At 32.0% G+C, this 18,983-nt stretch overlaps 2 protein-coding genes across 6 annotated transcripts in view; one reads left to right on the top strand and one right to left on the bottom strand.

The window, feature by feature from the left end:
- Window positions 1–6,120, top strand: part of LOC113515506 (FK506-binding protein 5) — a 34,623-nt gene extending 28,503 nt beyond the window's left edge. For 2 of the 5 annotated variants that reach the window (XM_052897540.1, XM_026899743.3), the window contains 11 exons: window positions 155–286; window positions 365–688; window positions 1,001–1,189; window positions 1,281–1,418; window positions 1,929–2,030; window positions 2,403–2,717; window positions 2,799–2,955; window positions 3,037–3,203; window positions 3,291–3,617; window positions 3,706–3,885; window positions 3,964–6,120. In XM_052897540.1, coding sequence (XP_052753500.1) covers window positions 155–286; window positions 365–688; window positions 1,001–1,189; window positions 1,281–1,418; window positions 1,929–2,030; window positions 2,403–2,717; window positions 2,799–2,955; window positions 3,037–3,203; window positions 3,291–3,617; window positions 3,706–3,885; window positions 3,964–4,151 — 2,219 coding nt within the window. In that variant the 3' untranslated portion in view covers window positions 4,152–6,120. Of the gene's footprint in view, window positions 1–154; window positions 287–364; window positions 689–1,000; window positions 1,190–1,280; window positions 1,419–1,928; window positions 2,031–2,387; window positions 2,956–3,036; window positions 3,204–3,290; window positions 3,618–3,705; window positions 3,886–3,963 lie in introns of all 5 variants that reach the window. The other 3 variants (XM_026899741.3, XM_026899740.3, XM_026899739.3) reach the window with 3 other exon arrangements.
- Window positions 6,121–7,447: 1,327 nt separating this feature from the next.
- On the bottom strand, window positions 7,448–17,014 carry LOC113515508 (2-acylglycerol O-acyltransferase 2-A-like). The gene is made up of 5 exons (XM_026899744.3): window positions 16,762–17,014; window positions 13,246–13,473; window positions 11,939–12,382; window positions 10,213–10,412; window positions 7,448–8,610 (listed from the first exon to the last, which is right to left on the bottom strand). The coding sequence occupies exons 1-5, from the start codon at window positions 16,803–16,805 to the stop codon at window positions 8,453–8,455; spliced, it is 1,074 nt and encodes a 357-aa protein (XP_026755545.1). The 5' UTR covers window positions 16,806–17,014; the 3' UTR covers window positions 7,448–8,452.
- Window positions 17,015–18,983: the final 1,969 nt, after the last annotated feature.

Raw genomic sequence — 18,983 nt, 5'->3', positions numbered from 1 at the left:
ATGTCAGCATGGTAATGCCGTAGTTATATCCGCGCATGCCCAATTATTGGATTTATACTGGTGAGTTTATAAAATATGAAATGGATGTGGTTTCTTTATGATACATCTTAGAAGTTAGGATTTTCAGCATGCAATAACTGTTGAAATATTTTAGGAAACCTATTGGACGAATCAGAGGTATTAGATTGGATGGTCAAACAAAAAGAAGATGAGAGTATTGAAGAAATAAATAGAGATAAATTATTCAAATACATCGAAACAAAGGAATTTCTGGCTGTTGTTTTCTGTAAGTAGGGCACGATATGTTTAATATAAAATTAGACATTATTATGTCGGAATGTTCTTAATTTTAATGTCAATACAGATAAAGAAGAGGATCCTGCTAGTCCCCGAGTACTACGGCACGTTGAATTGATAGACGATGAAGCTGCTGAATATGGAATAAAGATCGTAAAATGTAGTGATCGTTTGATGGCAAAAAAATATGGTTTTCGCAACCCACCTGGCATTACTTACTTTAGAAAAGGCAAATATATCAATTATGATGGCGATATAGATGATGAAGAGGAAATTTTAGACTGGTTAACTAATCCAGAAAATATGGAACTCACAGATCATATTGAGAAAGTTAATAAGAAAATGTTTCAGAAAATAAGACAAACGTCGGACTACGTTGCAGTTTTCTTTTGTGAGTATTTTATACTTTAATGTTATTATAAAAGTACACTATTACCTATTGATTGTTATATATTATTGAATACAATACTTTATAATATTATTAAGTTTCTCCTCTCGTGATGTGTTTCTTTTTATGTCATAACATTGCATTATTTGTGGAGTTTAATGTAAATAAAATGCTGGCATAGAGTGGCTCAAATTATTATTTATTTAAAGCATACATAATGTAGATAACAGAATCATTAATTTTAAAGTTGTAATCAAGTTCCAAAAATATTATATTTTTATAATTCGATTGTATTGCACATATTCCATGTTTTAGACAGTAATGACTGCAAACAGTGTCCTAGAGTATTGGCCGAGATTGAACATATTGATGACGATGCCGATGGAGCTGGTATCAACTTCGTAAAGATCGATGACCGACAAATGGCCAAAGAGTATGGAGTATTTGCCCTTCCCGCTGTTTTGTTTTTCAAGATGGGATCCAAAGATCCCGTCATATATGCAGGTAATGTAAATTTATGGTAATTGGAGGAGGTTTTCAGGGTTAAATGTTAAACTTTTAAGGGTTTTAAGTGCCACGAAATTGATGTTTTCAGGTGATTTGTATGACGAACAACAATTACTAAGTTGGCTACTTACACAAAAAAATCCAGCTGGTGATGTCATAGAAGCACTTGAAGGACAAGATTTGATCGACTTAATTGAGGAATCCAATTCTCTTGCCGTTTATTTTTGTAAGTTGTTACAAAATAATTGACCCTATATCATATATACCTACAATTCTTATAATAAGACTTCTGTGGTCTGCGAGTATTATAAATCACGACTTGTTAAATTAAATAAGAGTCTATTGTTTAGCAATATTATATTAGTAATAGTAATATACTGTGGTAAATATTGTTGATGTTAATTCTAAAGTTAATTAATTAAAATTGAAATCATTCGATATTCAGTTAACCTAAGAAAACCAGGTATTGAATTAACAGCAGTAATATGAAATTATTTACTCTTAACTTATTTGTATCAAACAATCATAACTTTAGAAAAAACGACCCGTTTCACAATAAAACCCGTTCTCATAATGACATGAAATTTAATATGTTACACTTAGTATTTCTTCACTTTTTGTGATTTTACAAGTTTTTTATTTATGACTATTTAAACTACTGCTATTAATACAAATAAACGATGCCCAATATACAACTTCAATAACAGTTTCATTAAATTATTATGCTTCTTAATAGGGAATAAAACGTTGTGCGAAATTTGTAATTCAAAGGCATTGAGAAAATCATTGAAAAAGAAAGAGAGAGACCATGACGACGAAGATGGACAAGATCAAGAGGGTACTCATATCCCTTTAGGCCAATAATTGGCAGTTATTTAGCGTTTTCAATCCTTTTCCAGCGATTGTTATAATTATCTTTTGCATGCGGCACGACTTCCTTAGTTTGGACCTATATTCTATCTTCTCCTTTTTTATATATAGTTTCATCATTTCTTTTTGTAGTCCTTTATCTATTTTAGTAAGTATTTGTGATTGAACCTGTTTATGCCAATTTATATCTAAGTATGTATTATAGATTGGAATTGGTTTGTCACAGCACATTTATATAGATATATTAGACCCACCATATAGTCAGTAGATAATGTAACCATTTAGAATTTCTGAGAAAATGTCATATCAGCATAATTGGTAATAGTTTTGGGAATTACAGATGGATCTGAATGTGAGCAATGTGCTGGGATTTTAGAAGAATTGGAAAATATTGATGATGATTGTGATAGGCATGGGATAAAATTTGTCAAAACACAAGATTACTCTATTGCTGAATCATACGGAGTAACGGATTTCCCAGTACTTGTTTATTTTGAACAAAATATACCAAATGTATATGAAGGATCGCTAGCAGAAGAAGAAGAAGTTTTACAATGGCTGATAACTCAAAAAACTGAAGATCGCATTGAACTCATAACTAGAGTTATGTTAGAAAAAATGGTAGAGGAAACTCAGTATTTGGCAGTATACTTTTGTAAGTATAGTTACACAAATAACAATAGAGTATACTTACTTATTTACTTGGTGTATTCTAATAAAAATATAAATGTTACAGATAAACTTAATTGTCATATTTGCGATCATATATTGGAAGGATTGGAGGGTATTGATGATGAATGCGATGTTTATGGTATTCACATGGTAAAAATTCAAGATCCACAATTAGCAAAACGATATTCCATTAAAACTTTCCCAGCTATGGTCTATTTTAGGTAATATTATTTAGTAAGTTATTGCTGTTTATTATTTGTTTTTGTATTCTGTAATCTATCTAACAATAAATATCATTTCAGAAACGGCAATCCTCTTCTTTTCGAAGGCGATTTACAAAATGAAGAGTCAATACTAGAATGGCTTATTGACGATGATAATCGAGAACTGGCTGATGAAATTGAATCGGTTAATGAGAGGATGTTGGAAAGATTGCTGTATGAGTCGCACTTACTTGTCGTATTCTTCTGTATGTATTATTTAAAGCAACTTTTTAGAATGTAATTAATGTACTTTCTATATAAAATATCTATATAAAATTTATTGTTTTTTTCAGATGACGATGAGGACTGTCCAGAGTGTGAAGAGATTCTTGAATCATTAGAACAAATTGATGGAGAAGTTGATCAATATGGCATCGATTTTGTAAAAATAGCTAGTCCGGAAGCAGCAGCGAAATATAATGTAGTAAATATACCATCGCTTTTGTATTTTCGCAAACAAGTACCGATGTTGTATGATGGGGACTTACATCAAGTAGACAGAATATTACAATGGTTAACTTCTCAGGACGTTTTTGAAATTAAAAATGAAATTGAAGAAGTTAACAGGAAAATGTTAGATAAACTTCTGGAAGAGAATGAATTCTTAGCTGTTTATTTCTGTAAGTATGGATATTAGGTCATTATAACAAAAATTGTTTGTATTTTTATTTTAATTATGCAATTATGAATAAAAAATTTCTGTTTTAGATGAAAAATCAGTTGAGAGTCGAATAGTATTGGACAAATTAGAAAATATTGATAGTGAAACTGATAATTTGGATATTACATTTGTAAAAATGCAGGATCCGCGATACGCTAGGAAATGGGGGGTTACCAAATTACCTGCTATTGTATACTTTAGGAAAAGATTCCCAAGTATATACCGAGGTAATGCTTTTCTTGTAGTGGCATTTTATATAGCTACTAATGAGATCTAGACACTAATTGTATGTTTATTCATTACAGGTGACTTAATGTCCGAGGAAGAAGTATTGGAGTGGCTACGAAAGAACAGATTTAGACAACCTGAACTCAATATCTTTATGTATGCATTAATAGCGCTTTCAATAGCGTTTGTAATGTATACAGCATTCTTGCTTCAGTGTTTCAAACCGTCACCACCTGCGCCAACGCCACATCCAAAGCAAGCGTGAGACGATTACAGACATTCAAAGAGTCTTTACTGTAATTTAAACTTTATTATTTTGATTCAATAGAGCCTTGGGAGGCTTTGATTAAGAATTTGACTTCGACGTTATTATCAGTGAATCCATGTTGATCTAGGTATACATTGATCAATTAGTTCATAGCGAATCTTTGATTTTATCGATAGATCAAAACTTAGTCAATTACATGTTCTTGGGATCAACTTTACTTTGATAGAGATTTTAGAATACAGCCCTAAAATAAGACGAGAATGCTTATAAATAATTTGTGAAGAGCAGACCGTTGAATGTACTTTTTACTTTGTTTTATTTAGATATTATAATAATGTGCCCCCTTTTGTTATAAAAACAAATATTTCTCTGAAATTATAACATAACTGACAACTAATGTTACTTTTTATTAATGGCATTTTAAACATACTGTTTACTATATTTAAGACTGTACTATCTTCTCGATAGAAATATCTATATAGATCTTTAGTGTGGAGTGTACAGTTTTCCAGTATATTTATAACATAAAACAATACTGTTTGGTAATCTGCACCATTGCTGCCTTCTTTTAGTATTAAATGACATATATATGTTATTGTCTGTTAGGATTCGTTGAGCCTTTGTTAAGTTTGTGTTTGGGTTTTTGGAGCTCTTGAACAAAGTTGCCCAAGCAAAATTTTCATATTATTTATTAAGACACAATAAATTCAAATTTTTCTAAGTTTAATCAATAATGCTGCAACTATTACTGTGCATAATAATTGTTTCAAATAGATTATCTATACTCCGTACGTTTATTAATAGTGGTTTTGTTCTGGAGCTCTGTTTTTGAGTGGTTGACCAAAGGGCGGGATCTGGACTGACGCCCGCGTGTTCCTACGGTACTTTGCTGGTGTCTTTATCCAAGTGTTAATATACTCTGTAAACAGCTATGACTGCATTAAGTACGTACAAACAGATGTATGTTAACTGCGTCCAATAACGCTTAGTTGATATAGCTATTCTTATGGCTTCATTGTCACTAGACTTTTTTTTTATTTTAATCTCCATTCAGTTCGGAAAGAAACTAATGTCTATATTAAATAAAAAAATATTCTGCTCGTGATTTCTGTTACTACGTAGGTATTCATGCAAGCATGTTTTGACTAAAGAGATTAATTAATGTTTGGTACATTTGTTTTTTAGCAGAAAATTTATTCTTGGCCTTTCGGAAGTATTTACAAAATTATTAAGCATGGCTTTTCAACTTCAAAACTAGAAGATTGTTCCATATTTTTTGTGTCTACTAAGCGATATCTTCGCCAACTATGGACTGATTTGCATAATTCTTTTTTGGCAATCGTTAGTGGAGTTTTTTTTTTTTTAGTAAAGATCGTAGTTGTTTATAGCCTCTCGATTTATGATACCACATCATTATTTGTTATTTCGTCTCCTTATTCGAAATTTGAATACCCCGCTCTAAAAAAAAGTACCTACCTATTTTAATAATAGTTTCAGACTATAAATAGATGCCCTTTATTATTATAAAGGGCATTCCCTTATGTATTCCTTTACATATGTAGGTTTTTAATCTTCGATTTTTGTTCCACACAGGTTGTTGCCTCTTCACCTTGCTTCGTAATATGCTGTTTCTTGTCTATGTATGTTACGTGATTTTATCTTTCTTTGAAACAATAAAGTGTTTTCATTCCTCATTCATTACTTTATTAATATAAACTAAGTTTGCGTTCTCAGTACCGTAGTAACATGCCTGATATACTATGTATCATTCCCGCTCGCAAATAATGTATATTATTGTGTATAATTATAATGATACCTTCATAATGGAACGGTAAGGAAAATATGAAGCAGAAATAAGTAAATGCTCAAATGAGTTGCAAATGCGCTGAGACACGCGCGCATTCGCCGTCATTACTCTTGTATATAAAATGTAAATATTAAAAAATAAAAATAGTAAAATTCTGTATGTCGTGTTATTTTTGTTTACACCCAACGCTTTCTTTTTTTTATTTATTGATGTATTACCTTATATCTTCGTCATTTGTAAATCGATTTGGAAAATTCTCTTTTTATCTGAAAGGATATATTTACAGCTTAATTCTATAGAAATTTTATCAAAATCGGTTCAGTAGTTTAGTTTTCAATTCAAAATAACTGGTTTTGCTACCATTAAAAGTATTTTTTTGTAGAATACAACCTTTAATATAGTACTCGGGGGGAAAGGGACTGTCAGTAATGGGGAGGTTAGTTCCATTGCTATCAATATACCATATCGAGTCGACTTTCACGCAGTTCCCTCTGGAAACTATCGTGACCAATTTATCATTGAATTCGTCATAATGGGCAAACTGAATTGCCTTTTCATCCTAAATCTATTTCACTGGTACCCCGCCAGTTAGTATACCGATAGCCAGACGGGGTTACCATGCTATTTTCATATAAAAAAAAAATATAGTACTCGTATTATATTGTATTGTAAAAATTGTATTATCTATACTTTGGATACTAAATCTTTTTAATGCGTTAAAAAGATTTATAGATATATATATATATATATATATATATATATATATATATATATATATATATATATAAATAATATAATGTACTCGTTTATGAAAATGTATAAAATTTTATTTTTAATGAAAGAAGACGGAATGGCAATTTTGTCCGCACTATCGATATACGCTGGCGGGGCACCAATGATACACGTAGATGATAGGTGAATATGCACAAAATAAGCGAAGTCCACATCCACCCTGGCTTTCATCCCTCAATAGTATTGGCATATTTAAGATTATTTCAGTGGAGTCTCTTTAAAACAGGTGTAGGTATATGTGACCTTACTATAAGACATGTCGGCGTATTGCTGGACTTGAATTTTGGAGTGGGCATTAGGCAATTATGGAGTGGGCACAGATATATATAATTTTGGGGTGGGCTTTAAACAATTATGAAGTGGGCACAAATGTATATCTATTTGGACTGGAGATAGGAAATAGACATTAAAAACACAATTAAAAATATTTATTTATATGTATAAGGGCATACAGAAAAAAATGTATTTGAAAATTTCAAACTATGGCTTATATCTACAGGAACTAGCTAAGTAAATAATACCTATCACTCTTATTCGATATTCTACTATTCCGTGACTTAATTACTATTATATTTTATCTAAGTCCTAGACGAAACTTGAACTTAATATACGACTAAATGTTTACGATTTGGATAATTTTTTGGATAAATTCACTTTTTTTTAAAAAAAAGAAACAAATTAAATTCTAAAAAAGTAATTTTTAAATTTATTCTATCAATAAATTTCAACTAAATTAATTTTAAATTTTTGCATAGGTTCATACCATATTAACTATCAACTATATTACTAATTATCAGTAAAGTAATGACTCAAAATGTCTACCTACTTTCATTCTAACTACTAACAACCTAAACAGTCTCTGTAATTTGGCATTCAGAACAACAAATCTAATAAAACAAAAACTATAGAACTCACGCGTCCATAGTCCACAATCTTGGTCTACATGGATTTAGTGTTCTGGATATGTTTTAATACGCCAATGCTGAGCAAAAAGAAGGTTTTATTAATAAAATATAATACTACTAGTATATTATGGTATTATTATTACTTGTAATAATACGTATTAAAGAAAAAAATAAAAGAATACAAGGACTTGACAAGCACTTGTAATTTGACCCACGCTTTTGCACCAAAGACCAAAAAAAATTATAATAAATACTAAAGTAGGTATATTAATTAGAGGAACTTAATAACTATGGTACTATATTCATCAGTACTTAGTAGTACTTATATATGACTGCACAGGATTCTGGTACACTTCTTTATATTATAATTACGTTGTTTATCTCTGATATTAGATATATAATATGTTAAGGTTTAGTTACATTCATATTTTGTATTTTCATATTTAAAGAAATACTTGAAAATCTGCATATGTATAAATAGTATGTTTCATCTTTATATAGAGCTATGTTATTTTTTTTATACCACTGAGGTGGCAAACAAACATACGGCCCACCTGATGGTAAGCGGTTATCGTAGCTTATGAACGCCTGCAATACCAGAGGCATTACGCGCGCGTTGCCGACCCTGAAGAAACCTCTTTACCCCCCTTTTGAAGAACCCCATGCTGTAGTCTCTTGGGAAAACCTCGGCATGAGCTCATTATTCTTAGAAAATGTTACGCTAAAATGAATCATGGCGTCATATTCGTGTAGTAGTTATTATAAAAAAATATAGTTACAGCCACACGTAGTCCTTATGCGATAATTAATTCAACATTTTCATGGTTCTTCAAGTATTTATGTTTTTGTTTATGGAACAGCTGAACTAGTCTTTCGGTAAATTCGGCGTGTACCGCGTTCACTTCCTCTTCAGTGGGTTCGAAGTTCTTTTTCACTGACATAGGTGCACCCACTGAAATAGATTATTAAATATTTAGAATGCAGCTAAAGGTCTTGTAAAGGAAGGTTTTGCCAGTAGTTGCCACATTTGATAGATGAGTTGGCAATCGTAGTCAGCCTTTGGTGATGTGTTAAAAGGGACGCTGCTGCCGATCTCTCTATCATTAACTTCCTTTAGTCGTCTCTTACAACACCCGCGGGAAAGGATGGGGGGGTGACATTTTATTTTAGGTCCATACGACAAGTAAAAGAAGGCGGAAAATGGGTTAAGACTATGATTTTATAGATTACATAAGCACAATGTTTCGGAATGGAATTCCGCATAAGTTGCACCATCAGCATCACATTATATTCTGTGGTGTCAATTGTGTCGTAAATGTCTTTGTATGGACGGACGCCATTTTCCATCGGGTGAGCCGCCGGTTTGTTGATTTTTTTTTGATGGGTGAAAATGGTATGGTTACCCCGCCTGCGTTAACGGGATACGCTGGCGGAGCACCAGTGAAGGGTGATAGATGAGAATGAAAACAGGCCAGTTAGTCCATCATGATGAATTCATCAGGAATTAACCATGATAGTTTTCAGCCGCGAAGGTCGACCTGGTTGGGTATATTGCTAGCAATGGGATTCTTTATTACGGTTTGTTGATTAAACATGAAATGTGTCATATTTCACAAAATAAAGCCTTAAGCGAATCATGAAGGTTCTTTACGCTTAAACATGTAATAATAAAAGATTCGTGTCTTACAAAAAAAAAACTGCAATTGTAATAAAATCAATTACTTTAATTTAAAAACTAAATTACTGAACCGATTTTGATAAAATTTCTATATAATAATAATTAGTTTAGATTAATAATTTCTATATGATAAATTTCTAATCTATTATCCTTTGTAGACAAAAAACGATAATGACACCCACAGGAAAGAAAAGGGTGGCGTATTCTACGCCGGGACCTACACGGCTTGAAAATAAAATACCATTAACTAATACCAAAATATTAATTTTAACAGAAATTTATTCTTTATAATTTTACAGCAGTTTAGAAATACCTAAAAGAATACTAATATATTGTTTGAACTGAACAGAACTTTATTCTTTATAATTTTTTCACTCATTTAGAAATACCTAAGAGAATAATATACAAAGAGGAACATTCTTAAATGCAACAATAGCTTTTATTGAGCAAATTTTCCCAAGGAACAAGATTAGTTATAATATAACACAAGTACAAAATTTCAAAGTTACATATCTACTTCTACATACATACATATCTGTCACGCCTGTCTCCCATTAGGGTAGGCAGAAACAATGTAACGCCAAATGCTTCGATTCAAACAAACCTCTTTCGCTTCTTCCACATTCATCAATCTTTTCATACACGTTCGCCGGTTACGGGTACTTTTAATTTGGCCCTTCTTCAGCACGTCGCCTATTTGGTCGACATACGTCCGTCTAGGGCGGCCCCTACCGACATCTCCATTTATTCTTGCTCGATAAATCTCTTTCGTAATTCCTCTTTTATCCATCCTCTCCAATATCTACTTCTCTTTATATAATTTCACATAACAATAATGCGTATGTCTTTAAAGTTATTATGAAGTATTGAACTCACCAACTGTAGTGATTGGAGATCGCAGCGGTACTACCCCGAAGCTGTATTGGAGTATTCCTCTCCCGATTGGAACAATAGGAGAGATACCGGTGATCTGGCGGAACTTGTCCTGAAATTTCCTCAAGAACCCGTTCTCAGGGTTACTCATTGGCCTGAATACGTCCGGTTCGCCGAACGAAATGACCGGCACCAGTGGAGCTCTGGAATTATTTAAATAAATGCATAATTACTAAATTATAATGCATAATGGCCGTGTGGTCCTGGCATAGAATAGGCCACCCCTTCCTTTCCCATGGGTGTCGTGAGAGGCGACTAAGGGGGAACTAGGGATAGGCAGTAGTGTACTTTTGCAAATTATAACTGCGGTTGCCAATTTGGCGACTAGTTAAAGGCTGATATGATGATGATGAATGCGTATATATATATGCACATTTTGGATAGTTTGTTCTAGATATAACAGTATATTTTTTCCAAATAAATATAGGTTGAGAAAGATAAAAAAAAAAACAATCGCCTTAAAACGACTAAAACTAAACTGTCGTTTTATGACACATTCGACTCAATTTAAAAATAATAATGGTATACTTTTTGTCTATTCAATAATGACGTTTTTGCATAGTGGTAAGTAGGTAGGTAGGTAGGTGGCTTTGCATCATGTGTTTTTGATTACGATCCTCAGCTCAGATCATTATAAACGAAATTCTGGTCAGATTTAAATATTTAAATTTTTGCTCTTAAATGTTTATTGATAGTTTTGTACAACATAATATTCTAGCATTATGGACTAGAGATTTCTTTGAAAGTGTGTGTGAAAGGCATATATTATTAGATATGATATTCAATGTCAATAAGTTAATTTATTATCACTGCATTATCTTTGAAACATTATTATTCTGTTAGTTACTTAGTCAACAAGCAAGAGGGCATTACATAGTTTGTGTTAACAAAATAACAATTAAGAAAACAAGGCAAGACACTAGTTGTTTTTTTGCTCAATGTCATAAAATCTTTTTTTTTTAATATCTTATTGTTGTATAGTTTAATATTTATGAAACAAAAATATAATAGGTAGGTACATATGTTATAACATCGAGCAAAAAAGAAAAACATTATGCACACACACACACATATATATATATATATATATATATATATATATATATATATATATATATATATATAATATCTTTGAAATACCTTTGAATTTTTTTTTTTATGTAACTTAGAATGGCAAAAATGGCATACAAGCTGACGGCCCACCTGATGGAAAGTGGTAACCGTCACCTATAGACATGAACAGTACTATGTACATAAAAGAGTATACTATTTCGCCCATGATAACCACCATGCGTTGCCATTCCTGAAGACTCAGGCGTTATTCCTCTATACCCTGCAAATTCACTGCCATATCCCACCCTTCAAACCGAAACACAGACATGCAAACACAACTGCCTCACGGTAGAAACACGAATGGGACCGAGGTTCTTAAGCAAACCACTTTTGTACAAAGTCTACCTCTGGTACGATATCAATCTGACACAATATTGTAGTTAGTTCGTAGTCAATTGGCCACAATCAAACAACTATTTTGATATTCATTGTTTCACCTTCCACTGATGCCCCGCCACTAGATATGTATACCATCAGCATAGGTAAATGTACAATTTTATCCATAAAATAATATAAGTTTTGTAGTTAATAAAGGTTAATAAAAAATGGCACTTACCCAGATTGCATAGCAACTTTTATAAATCCTTTTCTTCTGCTGAGGATGATCTTATACTCCCCAGGATGAGCATCCAGAGCCTCCGCTGCACCGCCAACTATTAAAACCACGCAATTACCCTGATGCTTGTCCTTGTTCAACAAATAAAGAAGACTTTCTACCGAAGACGAGCAGGCACCCAAAGCCATAATTAGATCTCTAAAAAACGGTATCAAGAAATGTCCTCTAAGCGTAATGAGGTACGGAGTCAAGCCGGGATAAACATTGTAGATGTCCAAAGCGTTAGTGGCAAATGATCCTATAGCTCCTGCCGAGACAACCCCATGGGGGAAACATGCGAAGAGATAGTTTTTCGTAGGATCTAGGTCTGCGGTCTTGACCACGTTAATTGGGAAGTAGTCGCAGTAGTATGTCCACCATGCCCAATTCCTTATCCAATCGATTCTGAAAAATAAGAGGATATATTTTTATTTACAAGTTAATTTTTGTATTGTATCAGCCGTTAACTGCCGTTTGCTGAACATAGCCTCTCCAATAAGGGGGGTTTTGCCAGTAGTTGCCACGCAGGCTTTTAGTGATGTTTTAAGAGAGATGCTGCTATCCATCCCGTGGACACATTTGGTAGCAGACAATTAAAGGCTGATATAACGATGATGATGATGGTATACTTGACAGTACAAAAAAAAAAAACAACACCAAATTTTGTTGAAATTATCACAAACTCTAAATGAAATTAATAACATATTGAAATCTATAATCTAATCTTGATTAAATGTGGATGTCTTTTTTTTAATGGATGATAATGGAATGGTAACCCAGCCTACGATAACGGTTTAAGCTGACAAGGAACCAGTGAAGGGTGATAAGTGATGATGAAAGCAGGTCCGTTAGCCCATCGTGACGAATTCTACTAGAATTAACTAAGATAGTTTCTAGGGAAAACCGCGTGGAGATCGACCTAATGGAGTGTATTGCTAGTAATGGGGAAATTAAACTCTGTTACTAATAATTCCTTTTACCCCAATGTAGATGATTATAAGAATAAAGAATGATTTATAAAAACATGAATGGACTGTGTGAGAGTTGATTTGACTAGAATGAGAGTGAATGCGAACATGACTGCGAATAGTAAATGGAAGTAGAAAATATTACACCGAATACAAATAAATTGAAATTAAGGGCCAAAAGATGACGGTGATTTACTCCTATTGGACATAAGCAGACCGACTTATAGTCGGCTCAATTATTCATTTTATTACATTTTCCTTAAGTTCTATTGAAACAGGTCATTCAAGTATGTTACTTACCTCCGACCACCTTTGTTGCATATATCAATGTCGTTGATCATCCATATCAGGTAGAGGAATGCTACCCACCAGTAGCTGGAGTATACGATCAGATAGAAGAGGTAGATGCAGACAGCTTCACCGAATAATATTAAGCATATCCAAGCCGCAGCAGCCAGGGTCTGGAGACGGCGATGCAAGGGAGTAGTCCTTGGTGCCCATTGTATCCCGAGCGTGTCTGATACACGACTGAAAATTATAATATAGATAGAATATTATATTGGGGTTGTGATTTTAAATTTATGATTTTTGTGGCGTAATAATCAACATGCATATATAATAATCAGGTTGCGTAGATTCCGGGTTCGATTCTCGGTTGGGCCTATTTAGGAGACAAAATTTCCTAATCGGATAGGGTCTCAGTATTCTGGGTCGTTGTATTTTGGGCTTCCAAACGTTCTTTGCTTATTCTAGTTTGAGGACCAGGGATTTAATGAAATTGTTTAGCATTTATTTATTAGTAATTTAAATATGTGATTTACATATTTTTATTTAATAATACTAATTTCACGACAAAAACTACTGAACAGATTTAAATGAAATTTGGTACACGAATAGGTTATATTGTAATTTAACATGTAGAATACTTTCTATTTTCATGATCGAAGTTATGGCGTACAGAATCTATTTTAAATATAAAAATAAATTTGTTTCTTTATTACTTCATGGCATTTTAAAGGTTTGTTTATGAAATTCAGTATACACATAATATTGCAGGTCAATCAACACATTCCGGTTACGATGACGAAGACGGGGATAAAAGATAACAATAAAAAAAATAAGTAATAATCATACTAATTTCCTTTCAATCTTCGGACTAGGATATAAAGACAATTATTTTAATTCTGATATTGCTATAAAGTTTGTATTCATACAAATTCATTATTTATTTTTTATTAAACTTTTTGAAAAAAGAAAAAGTCGAGTTTCTTGCCTGTTCTTTTTGGTTGAAATTGCGTTCCGAACGCGCGGTAATGAAAAAAAAAAACTATTTAAAAATACCTAAATCTAAGTTTACTTAAATAAAAATATTTCTTTCTTTCAACAGAAAAAAAAAAACGAAAGTTTGAATAATTTATTTGCTTCAATAGAAAAACCAGTCAGGGATTTAATACAAAAGAAAATGCTTACTACTGCAATAAGAATTAATAATTCTGACGCTATAGTATCATAAAGATCAAGTGTAGTAGGTAAGTAGATATATATATAGATACAAGAAGGTACTATGTAAGTACATATAATGATCATAGAAATAGAAAATTATAAAGGACCTACTACACGTAACTTGTGTATCCGTTGATATATGTAGTTATATTAATATTACATATTATCAACTATCCATTAGACACTCGGAGTTTATTTATGATCAGCTATGATTTTATCTCGTAATTACTAATTAGATATTTTATGTATATTGTATATGTAATATTTACATTCGTTGTTATTTATTTAATAATTAGCGACTCGCTCTGGTTTTGCACGGTATTTTTTTTTATATTATAAAATAAAATAAAAAATTAATAAAACACATCACATGTTACTCGTTGATAATATAGATTTCTACACGTGAAAGAATTTTTTAAATCGGGTAACTATTTTAGAAATCCATTAAAAATAAAAAATAAAATATTCTTTCCTCTTCATACTATTAGTTTAGATAAAGATAACAACTAAAATATAACTAACAATAGGGCAGAATTAGAGGAGTGATTTTTCTAAACCAATCTCTAAATTTTAAATTTCAGTTTGATAACAGGGCTACGTTCAACAATGGACAGTTAATGGTTGATATGAATAATGAATAAACATAATATTAAACAAGTGTAAATTTAAACAGCAAATGCACAGTGAAATATTATAATATAATATTTTTAATTTGTGATATACCGATGTGAAATGAGATAAAAAAAATAGATGTTGTCTGTAATGGCTAGCATTATACATTCAACATTAGGTATTGATTCGCTTCTTGAGTGGAGCATTCGATTTTTAAATAGACTTTAAAAAGAAAAAGGTTCTCAATTTTGCTTTATTTTTTTGTGTACTTTCTCATAATTCCGTTTGTTCTGAATCGATTCTGAAAATTCTTTTTTATCTGAAAGGACATACTGATTGGTTCCACAGAAATTTTATCAAAATCGCTTCAATGGTTCAGTTTTTAGATAACTGATTTAATTATATGTAGTAAGTAAGTACAAAAATGAATACTTGTATCAAATATATTCTATTTATTTAGTAGGTATACGAGTATTTAAGTAAACAGTTTCAGAGCGCAGATAAAGTCATGGCAATAGCTAGTATAATTGTATGTAATGTAATAAATAATGGGTCACTAATCACTATTTGTCAATAACGTAGCAGAGTTAGTTTTAAATTATTTACGATAGGTTAAGTGCTTACCTAATTACGTTATCAATTAAGCAAATATGGAAAATGATAAAAGAAATAGGTAATCATTTCATTACGAAATGATGGAATTGGTTGCTATAACGAATCTTACATACATACATGCATGGTAGAGGATACCATCAGGCATTAAGTCCGCCTTTTAGACATATTTTAATGTATGTAAAAGAATAAATAAATAAATACATATCTGTTACGTCTGTCTCCCGTTAGAGTAGACAGAAACAATGGAACGCCAAATACTTTGATTCAAACAAGCTACTTTCATCAATCTTTTCATATACGCTCTCCGGTTACGGGTACTTTTAATTTGCCCTTTCTTCAGCATATCGCTTATTTGGTCGACCTTACTATTGATATAATATAATAAAATGGCAACTAGATGATATCTGTACATAGATATTTAAGAAAAATTGATGTGAAAGATATTTATAAGAGCAAAAGAAGTTATACTGCTCATGTCTATAGGCGACGGTTACCACTTTCCATCAGGTGGGCCGTCAGCTTGTTTGCCATTCTAAGTTGTATATATATATATATATATATATATATATATATATATATATATATATATATATATATATATAGTGTCGATCGTAAATAATGTATATATTACAACTAGATTATCTGTCTCAGGTATATAATTTTGGATAACGAGTAGGTACATTTTTGGATCTGACACAGGAAGAAAAACACCAATGTTATATTGTAAAAACGTTACTTTATCTATCCTCAGAAAAGGGAATGTTGGGATGCTGTGGGTGATCGGGTAAATGTATTTATTCTGTTACAATAATGCAATAATTCATATAAACGGCTGTTAGCTACCAAATGCTACTCAAAAACCGTTATCCAGTTTGCGATAACAAATTGACAGTTTAAAAATGTGTAATTGCTTATCTGTCTAAATTTACATGATTAGATGAAGTTGTTAGGTCAGTTAGAAGATAATTTTATAGCTTCAATTAAATGATATGACCGTGAGTTTGAATGCCGGTTCGTAGCTATATGTTCTTGTCTACACTTTTCTTATAAGACTTAGGTAAACATAATAATAAAAAAAAAACTTACTAAAAAATATTAGTTATGGGCCTATAAATGTCGTCCAACTCCATTCTAATCACGTTGCACCGATGCACAACTTACTCAGAGAGTGGTAAAAACACAACTAAAGTCAATTCTTTCTGTGCTACGCTTCATAGTTCTTGTGAATCATCGAATGTCATTTGTACTAACGATGATTAAATATTTAGCGATAGTTTAACGTGTTGGACTGTTTAATCTTAATTCTTTTGTTGTGTTTTTAAAATAATCAATGTATTGCAGCAGAGTAGCAGTGATGCGATATTTTATGCAAATTATAAGATGTTAAATATATGGTTATTATGTAGGTAGATGTTAAAAAAATAATGTCACTTGTTAGTGAAACAAGCGAATTGCATATGAAAAAAAAAAGATTTGAAAAGTAGAATAATATATAAGATCAACTATAAGATTCAACATTTATGGGTTTTCTTCAAATATAGTAAAATTCTATTGTTTGATTTAAAAAAATCATGCATTTTTTTCATTTTTAGTCCGTAGAATTTCCTCGTGTAGGGTCTTGAGTTCGTAAAAAAATTATGAAAGCGGTTATCATTACTATTTCAAAAATAAAGATAATGTATCTTTTGTGTAAAATATGTCTTACTAACTCTACACTAATATTATAAAGGGAAAAGATTTGTGTTTTTGTAATGAATAAATTTAATAAATTGAAATATCACTTAAGTACTGGCATAATTTAGTTACAATTTTATTAAAGTGTACGTGAACGAGGTTCCAGGTTCGATTCTCGGTCGATCAAATGAATCATTCTATGAGTGCAGTGACTAATTTCACCTAGATGCTGTTTACGTTTATAATTGTCAGGCGAGAGTCCACTAGGTAAGTATAGTTAGGTGCTCAGCCATTATGTTTGTTAGGTAGTGCAAAGTTCAGACACATACTACGTTCGTGTGTACTATACTCAGTTTCATCGTCAGAATGTCGTAGGTACTAATAAAATTAGGGAACTTAAAATCTATACCACTAATTTTTTTTTACAACACAGGGGTGAACGGGTATGTGGCTCACCTGATGGTAAGTGACTACCGCCGTCCATGATCACCCACAACACTAACGGTATTGCAGGTGTGTTGCCGGCTTTTAAACGTGAAGATAGACCTGACAAAGTATACTGTTAGCAATGTGACTGGTAGATCGCATTACTAACAATCCCTTCCTCCCTATATGTACTATATTGACCCATCCGGTTCTTTACTTCGTTCTACTAGTTTTGATGGGTGAAAATGGTGTGGTAACCCCGCCTGCGCTAACGGGATATATACCAGTGAAGGGTGATAGATGAGAATGAAAACAGGCCAGTTATCATGATGAATTCATCAGGAATTAACCATGATAGTTTCCAGAGAGAACCGCGAGGAGGTAGTTGAGTATATTGCTAGCAATAGGATTCTTGGTCTCCATTACTAACAATCCCTTTCCCCCTCGTTCTACTAGTAGGACCATAAAGGATCTGTACATTTGCGTTGCTGCTTCAAAAAAAAAAACAAATAAATCTTATTGTAATGCAACTACTCATAATTGCTATTATGACGTCAATGAACATTGTTATGGTATTAACAATTCGCAACTGAACTTTAAACTGTGACATTTATATAGAATGCAGTAAAGAACGTAAAAATTCGAAATGCATGTACGTAGTCAATCCCTAAATATTTTTAAGAATAGACTTAAAGAGCATCTTCTATCTTTGTCAATATATATATATTTACAACACAGGGGGCAAACGAGCATGCGGCTCACCTGATGGTAACTACCGCCTCCCATGATCACCCACAACACCAGTGTGTCGGTATGTATATATACATGTGTATGAATGTGTAAGTATATATTCGTGTCTATATGTATGTATGTGTATATGTACATATACGATTAAATATGATATAATTAGTTACGTATAAACTTAAGTTATATCCGCTGACATTGATGCTCCTTTTCACTTTGGGTTTTCTGGAAGACAACGTTTTTACATTTACTTACCTTTGTCATATTTTAATGTATTATCAGTCTGTACAAAATAGTATAAATAAATAGTGTTACACAGCGTTCACTAAGTTCCATACTAAGCGCTTGTACTATAGGTACTTATGTACTTTTTTTTTAATATAAAAAAAAAATATAATAAAAAAATGTAAATATTGTCATGTCGTTGACTCAAGAAAATTATTCTCTCGTAAAAATAGTGCAAT

Source organism: Galleria mellonella, unplaced genomic scaffold (assembly GCF_026898425.1).
Source record: "Galleria mellonella isolate WM207_F2 unplaced genomic scaffold, CSIRO_AGI_GalMel_v1 utg37, whole genome shotgun sequence".
Classification (NCBI taxonomy): domain Eukaryota; kingdom Metazoa; phylum Arthropoda; class Insecta; order Lepidoptera; family Pyralidae; genus Galleria; species Galleria mellonella.
Note: the sequence above shows the minus strand (reverse complement) of the source record. Positions and strands in the feature narration are given on the sequence as shown.

Coding starts and splice junctions, on each gene's coding strand:
- LOC113515508 (XM_026899744.3), bottom strand. CDS start 16,805: ATGGAGTTGGACGACATTTATAGGCCCATAACTAATATTTTTTA. Junction 13,474..16,761: donor CCCATAACTAATATTTTTTA/GTAAGTTTTTTT, acceptor TATAATTTTCAG/TCGTGTATCAGACACGCTCG. Junction 12,383..13,245: donor TGCAACAAAGGTGGTCGGAG/GTAAGTAACATA, acceptor CTTATTTTTCAG/AATCGATTGGATAAGGAATT.